We start from the raw sequence: 27,822 nt of genomic DNA on the forward strand, positions 1-27,822 counted from the left end.
AGAGCGCACAGACAGGAGCAAACCACTGCCACTGAAGGGGTGTTCCTGTTCTCTTTGCTATTTGTGCATTAAACTATGACGTTGGCAAGCTATTATCAATGGCAATGTAGCTTTGAATCGTATCAAAAATCATCTTGGCTTATTGCCTGAAATATTGATATCTAAATATACATTGCTGTTTGGCTATTAAGTTCGCCCTCTACCCATCAGTTTGTAGACTTTGTTCATTCCCGAAGCCACTCAACCTGTCTGACTGAACGTTGAGCAAGTTGAATCTTCCAAGTTGGTGCAAAGTTTAATAGTCGTGAGTTGTGTTTAAGAGCGCTGGGTGAAAAGCCATCACGTGAGCCGAACAATTCACGCTGAATGACACTGCATACAGCGCGACTGTATAAAACTGTGTTGACAAACTGACGGACTCTATAGAGAACAATGAAATCCCAGCCAAGGCCGTTTCAAGGAATTTGTGGGGCTCGGGCAAAATGGACCCCCGCCCATACCAAGTTACTGTCCTGCAATACACTACTGAGCAAGGATATATATATATATATATATATATATATATATATATATATATATATATATATATATATATATATATATATATATATATATATATATATATATATATATATATATATATATGTTCTGATGATTCTATGTTAATAGTTGTAAGAATAACATTATCAGCAGTTTGTTTCAAAAGCGGAGAATTCTCCTCCATCACCACGTCACATCAGAGACACACAAATATCCACTTCTTAAATGAAATGGCCTTCCATCTGCATGACCTTAATCTTGAGTGTAATCTAGTGTTAAGCACAGTTTAAAGTAGAATTATATGAATCTATGTGTTGAACTTGGTGACTCTGAGTTTGACATCGGCACCTAGCCATTGCCGCGCACTCATGCATAAATAACAACTATAAGAGGTTACAGTCATTAGATGAAAAATTGATCTAAATAAACTTCATCGTATGCGATTGTGAGGTCACAATCGCATACGATGAAGTACCCTTCATCATATGCATATGTTTCCTGGAAAATATATTTGGTCTGCTGCTTTAGCTGTGTTCAGTATTTTGCTTGAATGAGTTTTTTTAAATGTCATAGTAGTATTGCACATGATAGTAACGTGATCTGACACGCCCTCTTGGCTCTGTTTAAATGTAGAAATCATGCCAAACATGTTTAGTACAAGAACTTAGTCCGAGTTGTTTCCTGGCTGATCGCTGATGTGCTTGTGGTTGAAGAGGGTTAGCCACTTATCATCCATCTCCGTTAATGAGAGCCATTGCTAATCTCCTCATTGTCATGCCTGTGGAGTGAGGTCATTATTCAGTATGTTATCGAGTCCATTTGTGGGGAACCATCACTGATGGAGCCCATTATATGTTCTTCACATCAGAGCATGTGTAGCATCAATGCGCTAACCATTTGAATTTTTTCTACTTCCTTGAATATAATCTTTTGTTTCTTGTGTTTCAGCTTTACACTGCTGGTTTCTGCATCCTGTCATGTGATTTCCTTTTTTGGTTCTTATTTCTCATTTTGGCAGCTACTACTGCCTTCTCCTAATCTGGATTATCAGAGTGAGTGCAGACCTCGCATTTGGCGGACGAGGTAGTATTTTCGATCAAATGGAAGACTGCGTCCCTGAAAAGTCTGAGGCTCTTTCAGGTAAAAGGTTTCTCACTTTCTCATCATCTTACAGAATGAACTTCAGCCGAGCTCATCTTTTCTCCCTCCCACAGATGACGGCTCTCCAGTCACCTGGCCATCGGAATGTGATTACTATAACACAGAAATCTACGATCTGTTGCCCAGCAGCCAGGCTGGCCAATCAGAACTGTCGTCGCACGATGGTCCCGACGGGCACTCATCCCGACAACCCAGAGAAAAGACAAGTCAGCAGCCCCTCAAGAATCTGCCCGTCTGCCTTCAACGAAAGAGAGAAATCAGGTGGCTGTACAATGATGAAGTAGCCTTTATTTAGATAAAGTTTTCATCTAATGACTGTAACCTCTTATAGTTGTTATTTATTCATGAGTGCGCGGCAATGGCTAGGTGCCGATGTCAAACTCAGAGTCACCAAGTTCAATACATAGATTCATATAATTCTACTTTAAATTGTGCTTAACACTAGATTACACTCAAGATTAAGGTCATGCAGATGGAAGGCCATTTCATTTAAGAAGTGGATATTTGTGTGTCTCTGATGTGACGTGGTGATGGAGGAGAATTCTCCGCTTTTGAAACAAACTGCTGATAATGTTTTTCTTACAACTATTAACATAAAATTATCAGAACAGATGCTTATCACATTGTGATAAGACTAATTTCCTGTTTCCTGGAAAATATATTTGGTCTGCTGCTTGAGCTGTGTTCAGTATTTTGCTTGAATGATTTTTTTTAAATGTCATAGTACAATGTCTGTAAATATTTTTGGAATCCTATTTATAGTAATAAATCGAGCGTGCAAAATATCGTTTTGATTGTGCGGAAGATAAAGCTGAGCTGTGTTCTTTTGCATTATGCGCTACCACAGTCATACCGGTCCTTTTCAAGTCCTCCTTTTATACATGATCCTCAGTGTTTGTTGTCCCCAACTCCTTTTACCTGGCACCTCTTTTTTTTTTTTCATCAATTCTCTCATTCACTTGCACATTTTCAGCTTCTCCCTACCTCCTCCTTAGTCTCACTAAAAACCATTATCACACTTCTGGTGCTGAAAAATCAAAATTGAGTCTAATACGCGTCCTCTACTGTCCAAACAGGGACAGGCGTACCCAAAATATAGACGCCTGGGAGTCCTGGAAGAGCAGCAAGGGGAGGAGAAGATGGGCACAAATGAGAGGTGTCCTAAAAAGTCTGTTGCCATGGCAGCAAATGCTTCATACCATCGAAGGTAACAGAGTTAGATGAACTTCTCTTTTCATTTTGTGTCCATCACACTCTGACTGTTGTTTCCCAGGCAGGTTCGGAGTGGGCGTGAAGGCCTACTTTGTTTTCCTCAGATATCTGGTTTACTTGAACATGCTCAACTGTGCTCTTGTTTGGACCTTCATTTTGGGACCGACCGTATACTATGGCAGGAGCAACAACAGTGGTGGGTGTCAATGATCATTTAAAAAAAGCACCGCTGACAAACACTTCCGTGTCTGGTTCCACAGAAGCATTGGTGTTTGGTAGTAATGACTCCTTTCTGGATTTCTTTTTGGGATCCGTGAGTTTTTATCCTTTATTTTTAACATGATACTTTTCATCTAAGTAGGGAAGTGGTAACAGCTAGTCCTCTTATTAGGGCTTTCTGGCCCGCTCTCCGCTCTACTTTGACTACTACACCCGTGGCGCCCTGGACTCACCCTGTGTGAACACACCACAATTGTACGTCGCTGGGATCCTCAGCATCCTTCTGATCAGTCTGATCATGGCAGTCCGTAGGTCTGTGATGGAAAACATCAGAGCACTTCTATTTTATATCTATGGGCTTCAAATGTCTTCTGCGACCCTTCTTCTGACAGAACTGCTGTCGGGTACAAGCACAATTGGATTCTAGGAAGTCAATACAGAATGAACGTGAGCTTCAGGATCTTCTGTGGGTGGGACTTCAACATCAAGGAGCCCGACTCTGCCGAGCGAAAACACAGCTTCATTCGAAATGGACTTAAGGTGAACGCATTATAAACCGATGGTTCAGATTTAAACAAAGCTGTTCAGTGGTTTGTTCATTGACCCAGGTAAAAGTTCTGCAACTTGTTTGCACTTGACTTTGACGGCCTCAGTGCAGCCCGGTTTGACATATTTGGGTTAAACTTCAAGGGTTCCTCTATAGACCAGTTCATTATCTTGAAACCCAAATTCATGACGACCACTACTAGCAAGATGGATGGCTTCACAGAGGGCGCTTTCCACGGCTTTGGCTTCTTGAATTAGATTTCCAACTTAAATTACGGAGCAGTACATTCGGACTTGACTTTTCACTCATTGCAATCACTGTTCCACTGTCTTTCCAGCTTCTTCTGCTTGAGCAGAGTTTCCATTTCTCCATCACTCAGAGGACACTTGGGCGCCGTGTTTGTATCCACTTCCTCAGGTCCCTCCTCAACATAATCGTCCTGTTACTATTGGCTGGGTCCTTCTACTTAATCTACAAAGCCATAGAAATATCGAAGAAAAAGGGACTGGAGGTACGACCTCATGGCTGAACGTTGTGCTCCGTACGTGTCTAACTTTTCATTCCCCAACAGGACCAGTACTGGTTTGTCAGACTTCCATTCCAGTACCTGCCTCCCATCACCATCACCTCTGTCAACCTAATCCTGCCTCTTATCTTCCGGAAGATCGCTGCGTTTGAAGAATACTCTTTCACGACTCAGGTCAACGTAACTCTGGTCAGGTGGGAAGTCAAGTTGACTTTAAAAACAAACACAAACTTACTCAGTGGATGTTTGCTTCAGGAGCATCGTCTTAAAGTTAACATCTCTGGGGATCTACTTATACTTTGTCATTACTGGAAGCCCTCAAGTAAGTGAAGTTAATACTGGCTTTCACGCTCATTTTGTGTAATGATTTTCAAACAAATGTGTTCTATAGCACAGGGAGGACCATTTTGGTCAGGAGATGTACAAACTCTGTGTCTTCAGCTTCCTCACCACAGTTTGCAAAGCCTTCCTCCTGAGCTTCCCCAAGAAGTAGGTTTAAGAGTCTGCTCATAAAGCTGATTATTTTGACACGATATAAGCTATTTTTGTAATTATTATGTTTGAAAGGTTGATGGTTGAAAAGTACCCCTCTTCTTGTCTGGCCCGGATGTTGGGGGAGCAATATTTTGAGATTCCTTTCAACGTGCTGGACCTGGTTTATGCGCAGACGGTGTCTTGGGTGGGAGTGTACTTCTGCCCTCTGCTGCCTCTCATCAGCACCTTCACCCTGATGTTGACCATCTACGTCAAAAAGGTTCTTCTTTTCTTAATAATAATAATAATGATATAAATGTATAACTAAGCTTTTTATTTTATATTCCCTTTATCATTTTTTAATCAATTTTCTACAATTGTATAATTAACTTAAAGCCTCTTGAGTAAGGGTCATTTTTTCCCCAAACCACTATCATTGTGAAACGTTTATTTTAACAGCTTTTCAAGCATCTGGAATAGTCATTCAAAAATATCCGTGGATTCAAATAGCAATACTGACATGTGCTGATCTTCTCCTGAAAATGGTAGATATGGCCTGAAAAGTTTACATATTTATTTGAATCGTTTAATTCTAGTATCTGACTCAGACACATTTTTTATTTCTTTTTATTTTGTTTATTTAAAATTTTAATTTTGTTTGTCTGTTTATAGGCTTTTTTGCAATTATATTTATTTTATTTTTGTGATTTGTCTCACGTTTGTAATTGTCTGTTTTGGAATTATTTTATTATTTTATTAATTCATTTATTTGACTTGTTTTATACAACGTATTGCTAAGACCATTTGAAGCTTTAAGCCAGTATACAGCCTTTATCTTTCAGTCCTAAAGAAGAAGTCTGGTTGCTATATGACTTGACCAATATGCAGCCACAATTGTCTTTGGTAAATTGGTACATACTGAAACAACTTTGTTGTGTCTGTACTCTAGAGGCTAACACCCTTAAACCAATGGAGTTTTATACAGCTCTCCATTGCCTTCTTTTCTCAACCAAAGTGATCACAACGCCTGTGTATATACTGTGTAGTTCACAGTCCTGCGCTGCTGTGTGGCTGAGAAGAGGCTGTTCCGAGCCTCTAACTCATCAGTTCTCTTCCACTTCATGCTGTTGCTGGGGGTCCTGATGGCTGCGACCACGCTGATCTTCAACTTTCACCTCCAAGAATCTTCGAAAAATAACGCGTAATAATTGAAATCAATTCCACACCAATAAGCTTCATCAGGTGTAATCACATGTATTTTTTTCCAGCACTGCACATGGGCCTTTCAGAACCGGAGAAACTCTGTTGAGTGTGGCCAATGTGTGTGTGACCAGTCTGCCCACACATGCTCAGTCAGCTATTTACTATCTCAGCTCACAAGCCTTTGCTCTGCCGCTGCTGCTCATTGAGATGTAAGACCGACCTCATCTGGTGGGCGGCGTGCTCCTCAATATATTTGATTTCCCTGTTTTTATCTTTCAGCATGATCTTGATCTGGTTTGTGTCTCTGGGGAGAAACAACAGAAGAGCCATTGAGAGTCTTAAAAACGTGTTAGCTTCGGTGAGTCTGAACTACAGAAGAGGGGCACAAACAGAAATGACATATTGACAGGATAAACAAGTATTTCAAACTGAAAGATGTCACTTTTGTATCTATGTTGGGTCAAGGGTCACGTCTTGTATTCTTATTTGTGTAACACAATACTTCTGGATCCCCCCTCCTACATCATCAAATATAGCCTCTAACGCCAGTACAATAATTGAAAAAGCGGGGCACACGAACGAACAGGAAGGAGGAATAGTGACGGAAGTGTTTCCTTAATCACTGATGACAGAATCAGAACTCACCAAGGCAAAAACACTACAAGAAAAGCTTCAGATATGCCGCTTATTTGTACGCAATGAACTTAATAGGACGGTGGGTGGCAGTAGCGTTCCAGAACTTGATTGTACAAAATTAGTGAGTGAAAAAAATAATAATTCGGAAGACGAGCACGAGCTCATCAGTTCCTTGCGCTATGATCAATGTTTCCTGTAAATATACTTATTTTGCTGAGAGACAAACAGGCATCTTGTGATGACAAAACCTCTTTCGTAGAGATAGTCAGTTGCAGAAAATTGACAGCAAAGACAGCATGAGTAGCAAGGAAATTGGGGTCAGAAACTTGGACTTCACTTGGTCTTTTTATATTGAATAACATCCGTTTTTTTTGTTTTTTTTTTCATTGCATTTTGAGGAATTCTGTGACAGCCTTAGGCGTCTAATCGGATTTGAAAGATCGACATTTGGGTGACTGTACATGAGAATACTGAATAGCTAATCGACATTCTATAATATTAAATCCTGACTGTGATCAATTGATTTCATGTGTTAGTGCCTTTGACGGTTTTTGTCTTCTCCTTACAGAGCAGTTCAGACAAGCGCTTCCTGGTGATCAAAAATATGACAACGTTCAAAGAAGAAAAGAAGCCCAGACCCAGGAAGAGATCGAAAAGCAAGATTTCAGATGCAAACCTCGACCAAACTTTACAGTCTGTGGAGCGACTTTAAATGGAAACATAAACATGATGCTTTTTAAATTTGGCTTTAATGCTCGAATATAATTCAAATATAACCAAATAAATGTGTTTTTACACACATTTTGTTGACTTTTCATTGATATATTTGCAAGTAACTTAGTTTTTAATTTCTATCTCTATCAAGTTTTTTTGTTTTGGACACACTGCATCAAAGCAAAACACGCATGTCGATGTGTTATCTAGATGCAACACACGTGTGACACCCACAGATGATACGCACATAGAAACGCTCATAGCTCATGTCAGTAATACACATAGACTGCAGTTATGAAGAATATTGTTCTCTATTTGTTGCCAATTTTGGGTGAGTCAATAGTTTCAGTTGAGCTCAAACATGTGTCATTTGACAGATTTATTTGTTCTTTTTTTGCAGCATTGGCTAATTTCCTCATTGGAATATGTAAGTTTTTTAAAGTTAAGTTTTCTTAAAATATATTCAACACAACACCTCTCACAGACACTTTTTACACAGCATTACTTTAACAGATTTAAGTGCTTATTCGTCCATTAATAAAGGGTAATATTTAAAATATTGAGGCCTACTTTTTGATGCAAGGCCTTCTCTCACAAACGCTTCTTGAAAATGAAAATGAGCTTCAGGCATATAAAAATTTAATCCATTTTAAGTGTATAAAGTTCTGTACGTTTGAGAAACTTATTCCTGTATATTTTTGAACTGTTTACTGGTTCACACATGAAAAACAGACTTCTGGCTCTGGGCGCTCCTCAGACCCGCCCACAGCTTCTGGAAGAAGAAATATGGACAGCACTTCATTTGGTGATTTGCAGGGATGTCGTCCATTGCCTACTACTTTGTGGGCTTCGTAGACACAATTTGGCAATGTCCTTAGGTTGGAGGTGCCCTGGAGATAAGCTGCTTTAGATACATGGGATGTGTTTTCTTTAAAAATGTGCTCTCTACAATCGAATGGCCGAACAATTCTACACCTGAACAAGAAGTTACAAGCGAAGTTGAAGTCCACAATCAGAAAAATGATCCTTCTTTATACAGAAAGGAAAGGCCTCATTTGTCCTCTCATTATTCAGGTGTGTCCACCTCACTGAGGCCAGCACTCAGCGGTCCAGACATGGCCTATATTGGCTCCAGGGTGTCATTTCGATGTGTTTCATCTAACCTCTCACAGCCTGTGACTTACCATCTGCTGAAAAATGGGGACCCCGCCCAAGGGATCCAGCACAGCGGGCATCCTCCATGGTCCTTCTCATTTAGGGTCACTGAAGCATCAGAGGGTTGGTACCAATGTAAGGTGAAGTCCAGAGGACGCGCAGAAGTCAGCAACAGCCTGAGGCTGAGAGTAGTCAGTGAGTACAGGAGCCTCGTGGTTCAAATTTGTTGAAGGAATAAATGTCTGATTTTATTGCTTCCAGTTCCCCCATCAGAAACAGTTGTGACCACTGAACCATCCCCCCTGGTGGTCTTCGAAGGGTTTCGCTTTGTCTTGCGTTGTGGCGTCATGAAAGGCACACATCTTTATTTCACATGGTTTTTCAACCGGACAGAAGTCACATCCACAACCTCGCCTCTACTGAATATCACCGGCAACAAGCTGGTGGTGAGCAATGCGACAGCTGAGCATGCTGGGAGTTATTACTGCATAGCCTGGTCTCAAGTGCAAAACACCAGGAGATTCTCCAGCAGCACAGAGATCGTGGTGGGCGTCAGAGGTTGGTCACAGAGAAGAATCTCCACCCTGTAGCATTTCTTAAAAGATCCCTCCTCATCTTGTGTCCCTAACAGTGTATTTTGTGAAGCCAACAATCTCCTTCTTCATCTACAAAAATGGTCCTTGTTATCGTGGGAACGTTAGCTGTCGGGCATCCAGGGGGAGTCCACCTGCCAACTTCTCTCTCTTAATCGATGATGAGGAGGTGCAGTCCGTCACATCAGCCGATTCTCGTGCTGTCTGGTTCAGCATCACTGCGGAACCAGGCCTGGACATGGGCTTGGGCCGCTGTCGGGTGAAAACTGAGGCGCAAGACCTGACAAGTGAGCCTGTTTCGCTGGAAGTAGGTAAGGACAATTAAACTTTCTTTGTTATAAAGCATCATCACTCGTCACTTCTCCTTTCTGACTGTCCAGTTCCCGTCGGAGGCACCATAAAGGTGGAAGTTGAGTATCTCTACGGAGCAGATTCCAAACTGGCTGCTGCCCGACTGAAGTGTCTGCTCAGTAGAGGAAGCTTTCCCCTCATCTCCTGGATGATGAATGACTCATTGCTGACTTTTGAGCATCACCACCTCGCCTCCCCACCTCACTTTGTCCTGACTGACCACAGACGCACCTTAGTCCTGGCCAAAGTTGGACCACAGGAGACTGCGTATTACCGCTGCAAGGCCAGGGACCGCTATGACAAGTCTGGTGTGTGGCTGGAAAGTCCTCCTGTCCTTGTCCGTGTACCCGGTAAAAATGTATTTTTGTTTAAATCCTCTTATTAATTATCGATTTCCCCCTCCAGCAGCTTGCCACAACATTATGACCAGCTTCCTACCCTCGGTTATCTCCATCCATTCCACCCTGCCTGCACTCTGCCCTTCACCTCCCTTGGTTCTACTGTCTGTAACACAAATCCTCTCACATTCTTGCAGGTGGAATCACCACGACAGTAGACTTCATCTCCATCGCTTTCTGTGGCTTCCTCTTCCTCTTTTTGGTGGTGGGAGTCTTCTGTGTATTCAGGATATTGGAGCAAAAACAATTTGCGTCCTCGAACTATGGATACTATGCAGCAACACGGTAAGCCTGAATTGTAGGTATGTATTTTTGTCATAAGCTTGCAACTGATGTTGACTTTATTTTGCAGTCGCAGTTCCTTTGCACATCCCTTGTCTGCAACCAGGTTCCGGTCTGACTCCTTCTTTTCAGAGAGAGATGTCAACCATCAGGTACATGGAAGGGCATCACTGTAGGCTTGCATACTTGCTGTGCAGAAAAAGTGTGATCATAGCTAAAGGAACGGTCTCATCTTTTTTTTTTTATTTCAGGGCTCCGAGATCACATTGTGAGGAACGACGTCCAACTTTGTGCAACATTCTGGAGCTCTAGCCTACAATTCATGTTCACTCTTGGAGGAGTCTTGATTTAGTAGAACTGTATTTGTGTGTGTATTTTCTTTCTTTAATAAACCTTCACGTAAAAATGCTGACTGTTTTTTTTCTTAACTTGTGATCGTGTCTTGTCGTGATACAGGGGTGTAGCTCCTTGTTATCAGTAGACAACAGCTGGGTGCATGTGTTTTGAATTGTGCGAAGGCAAATATGTTTTTGGTTTCTAACTGAAGAAACCATCTCCAGCGTTTCACACACTCTCTCTCTCACACACACAAATCATCCAAAGATGTTTCAGGTTCATTTTGTCTCGGTGCTGGGTAAGTGACACTTCACTTAAGTGAAACACTGAATGTTCTAAAACTCTTGTTTTGCCTTTCAGGACTGTGCTGCTTGATCAAGGAGAGCTGTAAGTCTTGTGTTTACTTCTGTGGGCTCAGTTTTGATTTCTGTAATAAATACTATAAATACAATTGTATTTTTACCATCATAGATCTGTCGTTTATTGGACGCCCAGTGCTGGTTGCTCCCACCGAGGCTATGTTGAACAGTGTGGTCATCGTCCACTGTGAACTCCCGGTCTACCCGAAAAATGAATCTGTTCTCTTCCAGCTGTTTAAGTTAGCATGCCTTCTCTGTCATTGGGTGGATGGTTGTCTTAACTGGCTGTGTTAAGGGGTTATACCTGTGCAGGACAGGGGATCGTTCGAAGTTGCTGGGTGAGTTCAGCTCTCTGAACGGAGAGGCTGCAGAGATCGCAATGGTCATCAGGTGGCATCATGATGGAAGCTTGGAGTGTGTCGCCAAAGCGCAGAACAATTCTACATTTCAGCAAACTGTTAGCAACACACACCGTCTGAGAGTCATTGGTGAGTGGATTTCATGCGTTTCATCAGATAGAACTGAAATAGGGATGGAAAATGTAGTGGGGAAGTTTGACTTGACTGAGACTGAGCAGGCAGAATGTAAAGCCATTCCAGAGGGTTAATTGGAGAGTTCAAGTTAAGTTAAAGCTTGAGGTGATTTGCTGACTTCCTGTCTGTCTGTCCTGTGGACTTCAAAATATAAAGGAAGCAATACAGATATCTGCAACATACTTTCTACAACTGACCAGAAGATAAATCAAATATTTGGATCTGTGCTGGGATGCTTGCTTGAACCAATAGATGAAGTCCACTTAGAGAATTCCTCAGGGACAGGAATATAGTTTGTGCAGACTCCATTTGTGCCAATAAAGAACTGTAGTTTATAAACTTAAGGGTAAAAGAGAACTTCTAATAATATCTTGGTGCAGTGAAATTTGCCTCATGGCCTCCTGAGACCACTGTAGTTGAGAGAACCACCAGTGGAGGGGAACTTGTGTGCACCGATTAGAAACTTCAATAAATGTGATTTAAGGAACGTGTTGTGTAAAATAGTGAAATTATGTTGTGTATAGTAATAATAATCATAACGATAGTGATAATAATGATTAATAAATAAATGAACATATTTTAAGTATTAGCAAGTTGTATTTAAACTCAGATCAGAGGTTAATCTTTGAGGGGGCCAAAAATAAATTGTATCAGTGACCAGGTATTGACTCAAATGTTCAGCTGAAATAATGTCAGCTGTTATAAGTGTTGCATATTGTGGGACTTCTTTCTTCTTACTTGACGGCCATTAATAACAGACATCAGGAAATCAGCCACTTGAAATTGTATTTCCAATTTTGTTTTTCATACGTAGCGTTGGCTTCTGGTAAAAACGTTTTTTCCTGTAAAGCAACCACCAGTCTTGCATGTGGCTGTCCTGGTTGGATCCAACAGTACCAAACTTCTCCAAATGGTGGCAGATTCGTTTTTTGACTATAGCTGTGCGTTTCATGAACTGTCTCCTGAGAGTTAGAGTCGATGACCCTCATTCTAGAGGATCAGAGTTTAAATGAAAAATCAATCCAGGGATAACAGGAGACTACAACAATAATTTCAACGGAAAGAAGTGTTTCTCAAATGGAGTCTTACAATTGTCCCCTATATTACTCCAGGCAATAACAGTCTATAATTACTAGAACGGCCTGGATCTCATCCTGTATGTTTCTCTCTCCTGCAGAACCAGTTAAGAGTGCAACGGTTCACGTCCTCTCGGGTCCAACCGAGTTTCTAGAGGGACAGTCATTAAAACTTAGTTGTTCGATCACGGCTGGAAGCTATGTCTCCTACAAGTGGCTGCTGAATGGTCAACTGCTCCCTCTGTCTTCGCTCCCGGACCGTCCAGACCATCTTGTGATCAACAGGTCGGTGGTGTCTGAGTTTGAATGTAGCCAAACACTTTGTGGGTTTGGCCGCAGCACAATGTCATGGATGCTTTCAGAACCAGCAGAAACAACAGCGGCTCCTACATGTGTGTTGCGACAAACCAGTTCAACACATCCCAAGTCTTCACCGCCAACAGCTCTGACGTCTTAATCACAGTCAAGGGTTGGTTCATCTCATAGCTGACTTTAGTTCCAAGAAGCTTCTCAGAATTGGATCTTTCCAACTGTTTCTTTCAGAGTTGGTGTCCGATGTGAAAATCTTCTTCACTGTTATGAAGGAAGCAACACAAAACTACTCCGCTGTGGTCAACTGCCAGGCATTGCGAGGAACGCCACCCATCACGTTTCGGCTTTTCAAAGAGACTCATCTTATTTCAAGTGACACTGTGGATGACATGAAAGCCACATTCAGGATTCCTGTGGTGCTGGACCGACACCTTGGATGGTTCCGGTGCCAGGCTGACAATGGAGCTCAAGTTGCTTCCAGTTTGTTATTGCCTATAGAAGTGGGTAAGTGTTTGAGTCAGTCAGTCACTGGAGCTGCTCCTCATTGCACCTTTTCTCATGCTCCAGTGGCTGCCAGTGGACCAGTGACGCTTCATTATGACACTGACACTGGGGAGAATTACGTTGTTATTGGTCTCAGACTCTACTGCAAAGCAGCAAAGGGTTCTCAGCTACGCTACCGGTGGTTCCTCAACAGCACCCGCCTGCCTGAGAGTGGAGCCTTTTACCAGATGGTCCACCAGCCTCCAGAAAGATCTGTGTTGCTTCTGTCAGTCAATAGAAAAAGCGCCGGCGTGTACCACTGTGAGGTGTCAGACATCTTTGACAACAGCACGACCTTCAGCAGCAGGAGGATTCCTATAAACAAAGACGGTATCGGAGACAAATTACATCATATATGGTGCAAATAAATATGTTAAATCTTAGTCAACTTTTATTTCCAACAAGCTCTGAATCGCCTTCCTACATCAGTCATGGCAGTAGTGTTTGGATCATTCGCTGTTGTGGTGTTGATGGTCGTCATCTGCTGTTCAGTTGGAGTTGCATTCCGTGAGTACAGAAGCTCCTTAAAATGTTTGTCTTTTCTTATTTAAGGTAAGTTTTCGTTTTCTTTCAGGGAGGAAGAAAGAGAACAAGAACAAGTGAGTGAAATAAACAATCATAAAACAGCGCAGAGAAGGAAGATGAAAGGGTTCTTGGTTCAAAGGTGGAGAGACCGGACAATAGATGCACAAATGTGTTTTTCCCCGTACAATTTTGATGAATGACAAACCACTTTCAATTGTATTGGGTCACTCTTGTGCCACTTTTTATTCACTTTCTGTTATTCTATTGGAAGAAATATAAAGACAGGTTTGATGTAGTAGATTCAGAAATTTGTGTAAATGTTGGATGAAGATCAAGGCGAGCTCAGACCAGCTATGTTGCAGTGAACTTGTTGTTTCAAAGATTTGTATTTGTGTCGCCATTGCAAGGAGTATTTTTTTGACAAACAGTTGTGGTTGGCAACATAAATTATTAGTAGAGCTGTCAATAGATAAAAAAATTTAATCTAAAAATGTTCACTACTGCGGCCATTAATTTTCTTTTAAGCTACATTGAGAACCGATACAGAATGTGAGAGTAATTTCTCAGAAATCATGAGTCAACTCAACTCTAGTGTGATTAATTGATATTATTTTTTTCATCTATTGACAGTCCTAATTATTAGCAAAAGAGACAAAATATCAAAAGGAAGAATTGAATGTTTGCAGGAAAAGGAGACTAAATGTTGCATCTCAATTCACAGAAATATTTTATTGAGCAGAAAATACAACATATTTTTCTTCAGGAAAGCAGGGGAATGGATCAGTTCAATATGAAAATTGACTAAAATATTTAGTATTATTAATAAACGAATATTTTCAATGGTACAAATGATTTAAAATATTTAAAACTAAAGCTAAAGGGATATATTTGAGCAAAGATTTTTTAAGAAATTAATGATGGAAAAATAAATTTACTTCCATTAAAAAAACACATTAGGTACACGTGAAAAATAGCTTACCGAATCAACATGAACTGATAAAATTGATACATTAGCTCATATTCAAATTATAATTATTTCTGAAGGATGTGTGACAAAAGCTCAATGTTGTAAAAAGTAAAGAGGAAATGTTGTTTTGTAGTGCGAGCAGCGTGATTAAACCAAGAGGTTCTATCATTCTGCTGTCATATGTCCGCTGGGGTCTGGAGTCAGAGAGGATGGGGCCTGCGTGTGAAGATGAGCTGGTAAGTTTATCCATTCTTTATCTGTCCTCCACAGAGTGTTGTCAGAATTGTAATGTTGTGTTGCAGGATGTGCCTGGCTACTGTGAGGATGCTGCTGTTGTAACGGCAGCCAGAGCTGTTGACTTTGAGGAGGCGATATCAGATGAAAAAAATTGCTCAGTTTAGGTCTGATGAGTCAACAGCAGGTAAAGTTATTATCACGTGACCTTGTGTGCATTAAACTGGGGAAGACGCATCTACGGAAACCTGAGTAGTTACCTGTGTTCTTTTTTAGTCTTGTTTGTTATTATTGTGATAAAAACAATAAATATACATATCACCTTCACCATGGGTGAAATGTAATTACATTGCTGGCAGCTAAGTGTGGAGTTGAATCTATGCTGATTATATATTACAATTGTTTTTCGCTTTACTTGGATACCTGCAGCGGGACGATGTCATATCCGACAGATACAATAGCTTTTTTGTTCAATGTTTAAATGAGCCAGAGAAAATTGAAATGAAGGTTGATGCCACTTTCTACCACATACCTAACATTTATTTCCACAAAATACGATGTTTGTCATCGAATTGTTTGCAAAGTTTATGTCCGTTCTTCCCCGTGGGCTGGGAACAATGAGTCGTGTTGTTATTTCACATGGCACAAAAATCACAATAGACTTCATAGTAGAACATAGTAGAAATTTACCAAAAATCGACTTTTCCATTTTAATCAATTTCTTCACTTTTGTTGATGTTCACATGGTCCAAGGACGCCAGAGTGTGAATGTGCGAAAGAGAGCAAACAAGCCTTTTTCTCAGGCTAAATAAATCATTCAAAGCAGACATGAGGTGGAATATCTTTATTTTCTGGACATAATTTTTCTTTGTGGAATAGGTGAGTGCTTTTTTTTGCCTCACTCCACAATCATGAAAACGTAACCGCGCAGTTGCAAATGGAGGACAAAACTGAAGCAATGGACATTCTAAAAGAGGTAACTAAGCAGTGTGGAAAAATTGCATCGATGAGCATCGTGAGAATTAACAAGTTTGAATTAACAATGAAAACTGAGGAAGTAGTGGAACAAATCAAAGAAGGCTGTATGTGCATAGGACCTGATTTCAAGAGACATTGTGGTTACTCATGTCAATGGCAGATGACCTTCCTGATGAAGTAACACTGGACAAGCTGAAAGCCTGGTGTGTAGTGCCTCTCTCCCCCATTAAGAGGAGGTTATGGCCAGGCACAGACATCAAAGATGGGACACGATACCTCAAACTTTTAATGATGAAACTGTGTCCTCCCATATTCCAGCAGGTTTGATACCCGCACAGGACCGGAATACATTCGACAAACAGGTTCAGGGGTGTCGCTGCTGCATCAAACCTGGCCATGTATACTGGAACTGCCCTGAGCTTCTATGTGGAGAGAAGGGTTATCTGAAAAAACATTGTGTGGAGAGTACAATGAGATGAAGAACATATGAGGAAAAACAACACAGAACTGATGAGAGTGCAGTCCTTGGAGAAAAGTAGAGGACGTCAACCAACAAACAACCATGAAACAAGAAGAACCTCCACAGCGTGACAAGAATGGAATCAAATGTGAGATGGAGGAATGTGACCAAAGACCCAGAACAAAGGGGCGGAGTGGAAAAGAGAGGAATGGATGGAAGTCAAAAATGGATCACACCAAAGCTAAAGAAGCACAAAAAGGAGGAAGGGAAGAAGAAGACTACAGAAAAGAAGGAGCAGATGGAATGGAGTTGGGTAACAGTGGGGAGAATAAGGTAGGGAAGTAGGAAGTCAAATGGGATCAGATAAGTGAGGAAGGAAGTATGGAAGACGAAGAAATCTATAAAGGAAGTTATGGTGGAAAGGAGGAAACAAAAAGAGGGTGAAAGGTGTCATGATTCCGCTTTTATTTTGGTCACTTGAGTCCTGTTTTTGCTTTCTCAACCCCTGATCACCTGTGTATATGAGCACCTGGACTCCAGCAACATGTGCCAGATCGACTCCTATTGTTCCATGTGGTAAATTGGTTCTCTCTCTCTGTGCTCTAGTTTGTTCATTTTTGACTACATTCTCTGAAACGCTGGGGCGGGGGGTCGAGTTTAGTTCCTTCCTCTGTTTCCGCATGTTTCCTGGTTTGTTCTGTGATTTTACTATGTCTGTTCATTGTGTTCATTGTCTCTCTGTTTACAGATTTAAGTTTGTTTGACTCCCGGTTCGGTGACGCTTTCTGTTTGGACTCTTACTCGTGCTTGTGGACTTCTCCCGGTTTGATGATGCCCTAATTTTGGAAATTCTGACTTCGCTTTGTTTCTCCCGGTTCGGTGACGCTTTCTGTTGTGGTTTTCTTGTTGGTAATGATTAAAATATTGTATTTTGACTCGCTCCTGCCTCCCTGTGACTTTCACCACTGCACTTGGGTCCCACTCCACGTCTTGACTTATAACAAAAGGAGGAGATTGACTAGATCTTCACAAATATTAGTGATTATGAATAGATTTATATATGTTAGATATTGGATTTTTGTTTGAAGGAAAATCCTCTAAATCTTGATGTGTATATTTGTCTTTTTTTTTACCGTCAATCGCCTGGAGAGTATTGAAAAAATGAAAAAAGTAATACATTTAGCTAAAGCTCAAATTATATGTGTCCAAAAACGCACAGGGATTAGGAAAATGTCATGGAATTCACTAAAATGTGGGATGGAAATGTTTACTATAATAATGGAGAAAACATACAAAAGGGTTTGCAATATTAATAACAAACAGTGTGTGTGGAAAAGTTAATATATGTGAAAAAGATAATGATGGAAGATTTACTACAATTGAAATTGAAGAAAAGAAAACAAAATGAAAGTTATTTTCAATTGTACCAAATAGTCAAGAGGAATGCTGTTTTTCGAGAAGATGGGTCAAATTTGCCCAGGAAAATGAATTATTGCCGGTGATTTTAACGTATGGTGTTGTAGACTTGGTGTGGCTGTAAATATGATGTGTAGGAGTGATTTTTCAAGCAATGCTTTTTTAGAATTGTGGAGAGTGAAGAATCCAGGGAAGAGGAAATACCCAAGAATTCAAGTAGTATATGGAACACTGAAGAGAAGTGGAATTGATTTAGTATTATGCAGTGAAGAGTTAGTGGTGCGTGAACGAAGAGATACTGAAAGATGAGTAATGCAGGAATAACATCACAAATGTAATAGAATTAGCAATGGAAGATGATAGTCTGATGAAGTCTGATGTCTTACAATGGTGGAAGGATTGTAAAACTATAATTAAAGGTGCAACAATAGATTTTTGTAAAAAGAAATAGAAGCGAAAGAAAACGAGAGATTGAATTGCAAAAAGAAATGGAAATTGTGGGAAAATGAATGACAACAAAACGGACACCACACGTTATTGTTCTGGAGTCGAAGATGTGGTGACATTCATATTGCTCAATTCTGACTGTATTTAATTTAAATGGTGGTTGTCTCCTACAGATGTATTGGGTTTAGTTTGTATATTGATATATTCTACCATTAGGTCTTTGTGTCTTTTATTCCGCTCTTGGTTCAGGATTTTACTTTTATATTTAAAGAACGCTCTCAATGTTTCCTTCATGTTCATGTCATGTCATTTCTATTTCAGATTTGTCTACTGTGTTATTGTCATTTAATATTTCAACATTTAGTTACCAGTAGCCCTTTCCTTAATTATTCCCCAGTAACAGACCAGTTTCCACAGTGAGATGTTCAGAATTGAGCAACATTTTTGTTTTATAATACACAAGTTTGATGCCCTCGGAGACGTAAACGTGATTGATCTGTGTCTTGCTGTTTTGACTGAACTGTGTAAAATCGACCTTGCTCGGATATAAAACTAAAAACGTCTTTCAAGTTAGAATTCTTGCTTATTCTCTTTCAGAGTTCTCCCCTCTTGAGACAGCCTTGGGGTTTGACTGGGATTCTATCGTTTATATCTGTGTACGCATTGAAATCTCCACAGAAGATAACCACATACCTGACCGTCAGCAGCTCCTCCACTTTCTTCGGGGCTTTTCACACTGCAGCTTTGGTCTCGGGTGGCCTGAGTTCGATTCGCCCCCTGCTGTCCAGCAGACAATTATTGAACTGAAAAGACAGAGGTCACTGGACATGAAGAGGAATGACTGTCGGCGGTGGGAGGTTTTAACTATCTGATAGCTTTATATATTGTGAGGATTGTAACTATTGTGTTTTATGTGTTTTAAGAGTGGTGATGGTTTTGAATGTTATCTTTTGTATTGAAATTTGAATTGAATAAATCAAGAATCAATCAAAAAATGTGTGTGTGTAACATGACCCAGTGTGTTTTCCTCAGTCTTAACTGATGTCTGCGCTGAACACACGACAAACCTGATATCAGCTGATTATGATCTGCAGATTTATGGATTTATGGTCGTTTTGATTGTTATTTCTCACAAGAAGATCAAAAGACGTCATTTGTTGGGTTATGGAGCTATTACCCCCATGTTAGCAACTGTTAGCATGGGTGCTAAGTGAATTCTGGCTCATGGCGGAGACCAAAAGCGCGACTCTTTTGAAACTTCAGAACTTCATCAACCATTCTTGTGACACACAGAAAACACAATATGGAAATTTTGTTGATCCTGACCTTTCTCTTACTTCCTCACTTTTTCTTGAACATCCGCTTGATTTACTTTGCATGATTTTTTTAAAAAACTTTCTTGTTTTTGTCCGACGCCTTTTAGTATATTCTTTCTCTGTATACAACCAGTATCTCAGGTGAAACTGTTTATTAACTAACTGACATGAAGTCAGGAACGAGAAAAATGATTTGTGCTTTTATTATTTTTCTCAAGATCATTTACAGCATGTTTTTAGAAGCTATGATTTAAAAGGGGGTTTATTGATAAAATCAAGCTTTTATATGCCCATTCTACCATCCAGGTTAATGTCAACAGAGTTTTAACTGGACAGTTCGATGTCGAGAGAGGGTTGAAGCAAGGCTGCCCTCTATCGGCGGCATTGCATATTACATATTGTATATGTTAATGGAAACTTAATGCGGTTAAATGGCGAGAGAATTGTGGTCATGGTACATGCAGACGGTACTGTGCTTGTAGTTAATAACTTAGCTGATCTGATTCAACATATTTGTTGTCCTCAAAATTCCTCAATATTTTTTATTTATAAAAAGGTCAATTTATTATTCAGTTGCTTCACATGAATAATTACTCCAAACTAAGAGTATTGTGATACACAAAAACAAGCACCAAAGAATGTAATATTTACGATCGTGTGATTGAAACCGTTTTGGAATTTTGTTCGCATGGTTTAACAATTATTTGTTTTGCAATACACGGCAAGTATAAACACAATTCCTGAGATACCAAAGTATGCGGCCCTTGAATCACATGGAGTACTAAAAGATCGGAATTACACTTTAATGTCGACCTTTATGGTAATAAACCTAATAAAATGTGAGTGGCAAAAGAGCCGGCTCGTGATTGGTTAGCGGACCTTGCCTTCCCGGAGACCCGCGTCAGTAGCTAGGCTCCTCATTGGAGGAAAGAGATTAGATACTGGACCCCAGACTGAGAACCCTTTGTCTTCCAAATGCCCGAGCAAGAACCGCCTCTACACGCGGAGATATAAAAGGGACTTGTTCGCTGCCGTAAAAACATTCTTGAAAAACACCTCTAGAAAATATTAAAAAATGAGCGGAAGAGGCAAAACAGGAGGAAAAGCCCGCGCTAAAGCCAAGACCCGTTCGTCACGCGCCGGTCTTCAATTCCCTGTCGGTCGTGTTCACAGGCTGCTCAGGAAGGGCAACTATGCTCAGCGTGTCGGTGCCGGCGCCCCCGTCTACCTGGCGGCTGTGATGGAGTATCTGACCGCTGAGATCCTGGAGCTGGCTGGAAACGCCGCCCGCGACAACAAGAAGACCAGGATCATCCCCCGCCACCTGCAGCTGGCTGTCCGCAACGATGAGGAGCTCAACAAGCTGCTCGGAGGAGTCACTATCGCTCAGGGCGGTGTCCTGCCCAACATCCAGGCGGTTCTGCTGCCCAAGAAGACCGAGAAGCCCGCCAAGGCCAAGTAAAGGCTCCAATAACACAATGGCTCTTTTCAGAGCCACCCACTTTAAACTATGAGAAGCTTTGGTTTCCAAACCGTTTTGAAGACAAACTCCATTACACTAAGGAAGTCAGTCAGTTGAATAGTTCGTCTTTTTTGTCGTCCCACAATATCAGAAACCGGTCGACGTTGAAACCACATCCCAATCCACAGACAACTCAAACGGCGATTGAAGCTGGGAATATGAATGATTTTCTTATTACTCTCCATGTCGATTAATTTAGTTATTTAATCGGTGCAGTAAAAAATAACATCGTTACGTGCCTACTGGTCATTTTAAAAAGCAAATGTGTTGTATTATCACCCGGGTTATGACGGGATCAGCAGGTGGGTGTGTGAAAAAGGTGTTTAAATAATTAATATCGAGAGTATACAAATTGCCCGTGCAACTGTAGCATGTCTGAATGAGCGCAAGACTACACTCCTCCCCTTCCGAAACGTATGTCTCCAAACACGTCCGCGAATTGGACTTATATACGAGTGACGCAGGGTTTAGCGTTTAACAGCAGCTTCTCAGCTGACGTCAGGATGTCTGGAAGAGGGAAAGGAGGCAAAGGACTCGGAAAAGGAGGCGCTAAGCGTCACCGTAAGGTTCTCCGCGACAATATCCAGGGTATCACGAAGCCTGCTATTCGCCGTCTGGCTCGCCGTGGCGGAGTCAAGCGGATCTCCGGTCTCATCTACGAGGAGACCCGCGGAGTGCTCAAGGTGTTTCTGGAGAACGTGATCCGTGACGCCGTCACCTACACCGAGCACGCCAAGAGGAAGACCGTGACCGCCATGGACGTGGTCTACGCTCTCAAGAGGCAGGGCCGCACTCTGTACGGCTTCGGTGGTTAAACCAACAGTAAATCGTTCACAACCCAAAGGCTCTTTTAAGAGCCGCCCAAATCTGTCAAGAGTTCTTATTTCCAATTGAACTGAGTAAATTTGAGTGATCTGGCACCATTGTAATGCGTGTATTTAACAAAAGTAGCTGTAAAAACTTTAGACTATGAAGCAAAGTGAAACTGGGACCAAGTGTGATTTACACTAAGTGCTTTTTTAATGGTTGTGTTTATCTTATGGTATCTAGAATCTAAAATGTAAGCTAAGATAAATATCCTTGGAAATGAGGAATTTGGTTTATTATTAAGCAGAAAGTGAAGTGGTCCTTCAACCCACAAGCTCTTCTAATAGCTGCTTCTGTTGACAGTGACCTTTTACTTGCATATTTAAACATGAATCATTGGTATTCATAGTTTCTCAGAATTAACTTCATCCTAAAGCTCTACTTCATCCCCTTAAGATACAAGCTTTTCTTTAGTTCTTTTTGCATTTTATGATAGGAATTACTTGCTTGACTTCTTTCATTATCACTACAAGATGGTGCGAGCAACGTCCCTAAATGTGGTTAGTTGACCAACATTAAATAACAAAGTACCTCAGCAGTAAAGGACAACCATGTTATCTGCACATATGTGTACAGCGGGGACAAGCACCATATTTTTTCTGTCAGAAGTATTTGTGATTTCAATACATAAATGTATATATTGATACGATGTCACCCAATTGCGCCACCCCATTTTAAAAATGGACTGATTTTCATGAATACATGATCCACACATATTAATTGGTTTTGGGATCTGGTTGAAGTCATCATGTCTTGTGGTTGTTCTTTATGTTATTTTTATTAAACTCCCTACAGTACAAACAGGTTCTAAAACTGCTTCACAATATGTATTCGCGGCAATCAACAACAGACTCATAGTTCTGTGTAAACTTTCTCTTTAAAATCCCTGTATCAATCATAACCATGACAGCATGTTCACGCAGCAAACATCACAAAGTTCAAATACTCCCCTGGGCCATGTCAGCTGACTGCAGGAGGTAGACCTATTTTGTTGTTAAGAAATGCAGACATTTCTTAACAACAAATGGAATCTAGTTGAAAACATTTATTCTTTCATTTCAAGTTGGAGAGGACAGAAGACAATTGACGTGACATCAAGCAGCCACGGCGAGTGTGTGTTTGCTATGCGTTTTAAACGCCATGTCATTCGACATGGCTGATGAAAGAATATCAAACTGACTGTTACATGAAATAAATAAAGAGCCTGCTACACTAACAACGCGGTTTGGCGACGGTTTCATCCGTTTTACTATTTTTATCGAAGAAAAACCAGGAGGACATCCATGAGGAGGAGCGCCGACGACAGCGATGAGGTGAATTTATGACGATTTACAACAAAAGTATGAGGACAATTTCAAGTGTTTGTGTGTTGAGATGGAAGAGAAAGGTGTCCGCTATCACAAATGTTCATTTACAGTCTTCTATGTTTGTCCAGAGTTGTCCTTTTTTGCTTAGAACGACGAAGAGAAAACACAAGTGTGGAAGCTGCGTCGCGCTGCTCGTGGAGCTGCAGCTGCCTTCACTCTCCACGGTTCTCATGCTGCGTTTAAGTACGTCCCACACAGTTGAGCGTTGTCAATCTACACAGAGGTTTGAGAGAGAAACACTGAGAACATGGCAGAAGTCGCCCCAGCACCAGCCGCCGCTCCGGCCAAAGCCGCCAAGAAGAAGAGCGCCAAACCCGCCAAGACCGGTCCCAGCGTCGGCGAGCTCATCGTCAAGGCTGTGTCCGCCTCCAAGGAGCGCAGCGGTGTGTCACTAGCTGCCATCAAGAAAGCTCTGGCCGCCGGAGGATACGATGTGGAGAAGAACAAGGCTCGTGTCAAGACCGCAGTGAAGAAGCTGGTTACTGCCGGAACCCTGGTCCAGACCAAAGGTACCGGAGCTTCCGGCTCCTTCAAGATGAGCAAGAAAGAAGCTCCCAAAGCCAAGAAAGCCGCTCCCAAAGCCAAGAAGGCTACCGCCAAGAAACCCGCAGCGGCCAAGAAGCCCAAGAGCCCAGCGAAGAAGCCCGCGTCCGCTAAGAAGTCTCCGAAGAAGGCGGCCAAGAAGCCCGCAGCTAAGAAGGCGGCGACAAAGAGTCCCAAGAAAGCTGCCGTCAAGAGCCCCAAGAAAGCTGCCGCCAAGAAGCCCGCCAAGAGCCCCAAGAAGGCGGCTAAGAAGCCCGCAGCCAAGAAAACTCCAGTCAAGAAGGCAGCCAAGCCCAAAGCCAAGAAGGCAGCACCCAAGAAGAAGTAGACGTTCAAATCTCGTCTCCCTCAAAAGGCTCTTTTCAGAGCCACCCACGTCTCCTGAAGAGTTTCCAATTACTTGAATCACTCGATTCACAAGTCATTCTGGTCTCAGATGTGTGAGATACTTGAATCCCTGTCATCCAAGATTCTTACACGATTTAAGTTGTTTGCCCAACAATATGAGTAGATTATAGTAAATAATACAATGCACGTACATATTAAAGACGTCACACAGCTAACTCCTTCAACTTCACCACCATTGACCAGAATAGATAAAGAACACCGGATTCATTTGCACAACACACTCATGGGCAGGCGTGAGCGAAAGTCAATCACCAATCAGACCACGTCTGGGAATTACGTCACTGTTCTGACACCGCCCATTCTCTTTAAAAGCGGAGCTGCATCGCCATCAGCTTTAATATCGTCGAAGTTACAAATAGGAAATAATGGCAAGAACCAAGCAGACCGCGCGTAAGTCCACCGGAGGCAAAGCCCCCAGGAAGCAGCTGGCCACCAAGGCCGCCCGCAAGAGCGCCCCTGCCACCGGCGGAGTCAAGAAGCCTCACCGTTACAGGCCCGGCACCGTGGCTCTGCGAGAGATCCGTCGCTACCAGAAGTCCACCGAGCTGCTGATTCGCAAACTGCCCTTCCAGCGTCTGGTCCGTGAGATCGCGCAGGACTTCAAGACCGATCTGCGCTTCCAGAGCTCCGCCGTTATGGCTCTTCAGGAGGCCAGTGAGGCTTATCTGGTCGGCCTCTTCGAGGACACCAACCTGTGCGCCATCCACGCCAAGAGAGTCACTATCATGCCCAAAGACATCCAGCTGGCCCGCCGCATCCGCGGAGAGAGAGCTTAAACCCACACGCCTCGACTTCACAACGGCTCTTTTCAGAGCCACACACCTTCTCTGAAAGCTGTGTTCTTGTCCGATTATAAGGTATTGTAAAATTTGGGTGATCTGGCACCAAATAAACAAAACGGTGGCAGACTTCATAGAACTGTTGTATATTTGCAAGAACATAAGTATATAAGAGTATGGCGCGAGTGTGCAACGAATGCCAGTTTTTTCATTGCTGCAGCATTTTTAAGAAACGTTGCAAAAAATATTTTTTTTGTTTTTCACCTTCAGTTGCAGCTTTTTAGGTTCAGGGGTTTCATGGTTAAAGGAACATACACACGTGATGAAGAGTGGAAGTGCAAGTCAAGATACTTGACTAAGATAACATCATTTCAGGATTGTGTCTATAAAACAAGTAGACACCTGCTTAAATGAAACAAGTTAACTTAATCATGTCAACTTTGTGTGAAAGTCAGCACATTCGAATAAATCAAAATCTGTTTCAAATACAATTTTGTAAAAGCTGTAATTCAGCTGGCGCCTCCTTGGTTACACGATGACGCCAGTGGTTGGGCGGTTCTCTATTGTGGTTTCGATCACGTCCGCCTAAGATATATAAAAAGGGTGTGACCACTTACAAGTAAGTACTTCGGTTCAAATCGCTCGAGCTATAACGATGTCTGGAAGAGGTAAGGGCGGAAAAGGACTTGGAAAAGGAGGCGCCAAGCGTCACCGCAAGGTTCTCCGCGACAACATCCAGGGTATCACCAAGCCCGCTATTCGCCGTCTGGCTCGCCGTGGTGGAGTCAAGCGGATCTCCGGTCTCATCTACGAGGAGACTCGCGGAGTGCTCAAGGTGTTCCTGGAGAACGTGATCCGTGACGCCGTCACCTACACCGAGCACGCCAAGAGGAAGACCGTGACCGCTATGGACGTGGTCTACGCTCTCAAGAGGCAGGGCCGCACTCTGTACGGCTTCGGCGGTTAAACCAATTGTGAACTCAAGACAACCCAAAGGCTCTTTTAAGAGCCGCCCACAGTCTCTAAATAGCAATCCTGAACCATCCACATATGCTACTACTATGAACAAGAGAGAGCAGTAAGGATGTCTAAACTGTTTAGCTAATGTATAGCCGGATTAGCTTTTTAAATAGTGTATATAACAGGATTTTGACAATTCTTTTGTAAAGTAATGGAGATACAATCAAAATACACTTATTACCTGAGTATGATTTGGTTTAAGGAAAAACCCTATACATATATTTGTGTCCTTATGCTCCCAGCACTTTGTTTTATCCCTTTCCCTCAAAAAGTGCGAAATCTCATACCCCAAAAAAACCCTTGGACTTTATTTATATGGTCCTCCAAGACTCAGAGTAAAACTATAAAACTGACGTTGTCGCTGACATTTTTGTGCATTGTTTTTTGTTCGTAAGGATGCAATTGAAACAACTTTTCTTAATTGTTGTCTTGGCTATTTTAGGAGTATTTCCTGTCCCTTAAAATACATCACAATAGAATGTATATTGAAATGCATGAGGCCCGTAGAGAATCCATATGGAATGTGGTTTAAATTAAAAAAAACAACAACAATGTAACAATTCATCTTTTAACATCCATTGGCTTCACATTATGGTTTGAGGTTCCTGATTTGATTCAAGGACAATATTGGTTCGATTACCATAATACAATACAAAATGATGTGATTTGAAATCGACTCTATAACTTTTAAGTCACACATTCTTGCCTGTGTAACAGTAAAATAATGACCTGGATACTAGACTAGTAGTGCTACTACTAGTGCCATGGTCTCTAATAGTCTTCCCGATTAGGGAATGATGTTTGAGTTCTTTAAAAAAAAAAAAAATCTTTATTGGCAGAGGTTTATGTTCTCTGTTTCTAGTTCTAATCATGTTTAGTGACTCCAGACTCCCAGATGTCTGGGTGTCATCCTTCCTTCATTTTTGTACTTGTATGTACTGACAAACAGTAAAGGCATAAACCAAGCAACAATAGCGTAGAAACAAAGAAAAACGTTGGACACAGAACGTGGACATCATAACAAAAGTGTAACATAATTTACTATAAAATGCCACAAAAACACAGCAACACTGTGTCGATATCCAACCATGATGGTGTCTAGTCAAGAATGGTGAATCATCCTCTACCCTGATTGGACAAGAGCATCAGTGGAACTGTTAACCAATGACTTTGCAGCAGTATGTGCTTAAATGCAGGTCCACCAACGACTCACGACATTCACCTCCAGGTCTCTAGGAGCGTAGGTATTAGAATGTCTGGAAGAGGTAAGGGCGCCGGAAAGGCTCGTGCTAAGGCCAAGTCGCGTTCTTCCAGAGCTGGGCTTCAGTTCCCGGTCGGCCGTGTTCATAGGCTGCTCCGTAAAGGTAACTATGCCGAGCGTGTTGGTGCCGGTGCCCCCGTCTACCTGGCGGCTGTGCTGGAGTATCTGACCGCTGAGATCCTGGAACTCGCTGGAAACGCCGCCCGCGACAACAAGAAGACCAGGATCATCCCCCGTCATCTGCAGCTGGCTGTCCGCAACGACGAGGAGCTCAACAAGCTGCTCGGGGGAGTCACTATCGCTCAGGGTGGAGTGCTGCCCAACATCCAGGCGGTTCTGCTGCCTAAGAAGACCGAGAAGTCAAAGTAGATAACCCTGATCCAACAAACCAACGGCTCTTTTAAGAGCCACTCAATTTATATTACTGAGCTCAGTCCCAATCCGTGTTATGCAGTGCTTGTATGGTTACGGCTAACTTGGTCTTAAGTTTAAATTTAGTTGTGAAAGGTAACGTTAGGAAGTACCTGACAAGAGCATGTATT

At 41.8% G+C, this 27,822-nt stretch overlaps 5 protein-coding genes and 1 pseudogene across 5 annotated transcripts; all 6 read left to right on the forward strand.

Moving 5' to 3' along the window:
* Window positions 1-4: 4 nt before the first annotated feature.
* On the forward strand, window positions 5-7,284 carry LOC128754926 (transmembrane channel-like protein 7). The gene is made up of 17 exons (XM_053857923.1): window positions 5-304; window positions 1,489-1,680; window positions 1,755-1,962; window positions 2,778-2,908; window positions 2,975-3,109; window positions 3,174-3,226; window positions 3,305-3,444; window positions 3,525-3,672; window positions 4,017-4,190; window positions 4,251-4,399; window positions 4,461-4,527; window positions 4,597-4,694; window positions 4,773-4,959; window positions 5,726-5,880; window positions 5,948-6,091; window positions 6,162-6,240; window positions 7,087-7,284. The coding sequence occupies exons 2-17, from the start codon at window positions 1,641-1,643 to the stop codon at window positions 7,228-7,230; spliced, it is 2,052 nt and encodes a 683-aa protein (XP_053713898.1). The 5' UTR covers window positions 5-304; window positions 1,489-1,640; the 3' UTR covers window positions 7,231-7,284.
* A 362-nt stretch (window positions 7,285-7,646) lies between these two features.
* Window positions 7,647-10,381, forward strand: LOC128754734 (Fc receptor-like protein 5). The gene is made up of 8 exons (XM_053857564.1): window positions 7,647-7,659; window positions 8,307-8,582; window positions 8,649-8,945; window positions 9,019-9,291; window positions 9,361-9,681; window positions 9,867-10,014; window positions 10,082-10,163; window positions 10,263-10,381. Exons 2-8 carry the CDS (start codon window positions 8,348-8,350, stop codon window positions 10,281-10,283), a joined length of 1,377 nt encoding a protein of 458 aa, XP_053713539.1. The 5' UTR covers window positions 7,647-7,659; window positions 8,307-8,347; the 3' UTR covers window positions 10,284-10,381.
* Window positions 10,382-10,865: 484 nt separating this feature from the next.
* LOC128753352 (Fc receptor-like protein 3) lies at window positions 10,866-15,090 on the forward strand. The gene is made up of 10 exons (XM_053854960.1): window positions 10,866-10,945; window positions 11,019-11,194; window positions 12,417-12,589; window positions 12,655-12,784; window positions 12,859-13,131; window positions 13,195-13,500; window positions 13,576-13,677; window positions 13,745-13,769; window positions 14,796-14,898; window positions 14,965-15,090. The coding sequence occupies exons 1-10, from the start codon at window positions 10,866-10,868 to the stop codon at window positions 15,061-15,063; spliced, it is 1,467 nt and encodes a 488-aa protein (XP_053710935.1). The 3' UTR covers window positions 15,064-15,090.
* A 5,498-nt stretch (window positions 15,091-20,588) lies between these two features.
* LOC128753868 (histone H2AX-like) lies at window positions 20,589-27,781 on the forward strand (annotated as a pseudogene).
* LOC128753889 (transcriptional regulatory protein AlgP-like) lies at window positions 21,539-25,979 on the forward strand. The gene is made up of 4 exons (XM_053856056.1): window positions 21,539-21,842; window positions 23,560-24,119; window positions 24,580-24,914; window positions 25,624-25,979. The coding sequence occupies exons 1-4, from the start codon at window positions 21,539-21,541 to the stop codon at window positions 25,964-25,966; spliced, it is 1,542 nt and encodes a 513-aa protein (XP_053712031.1). The 3' UTR covers window positions 25,967-25,979.
* Window positions 23,492-24,262, forward strand: LOC128753871 (histone H1-like). Its single transcript, XM_053856031.1, has one exon. It carries the CDS (start codon window positions 23,517-23,519, stop codon window positions 24,138-24,140), a length of 624 nt encoding a protein of 207 aa, XP_053712006.1. The 5' UTR covers window positions 23,492-23,516; the 3' UTR covers window positions 24,141-24,262.
* Window positions 27,782-27,822: the final 41 nt, after the last annotated feature.

Source organism: Synchiropus splendidus, chromosome 2 (genome assembly GCF_027744825.2).
Source record: "Synchiropus splendidus isolate RoL2022-P1 chromosome 2, RoL_Sspl_1.0, whole genome shotgun sequence".
Classification (NCBI taxonomy): domain Eukaryota; kingdom Metazoa; phylum Chordata; class Actinopteri; order Syngnathiformes; family Callionymidae; genus Synchiropus; species Synchiropus splendidus.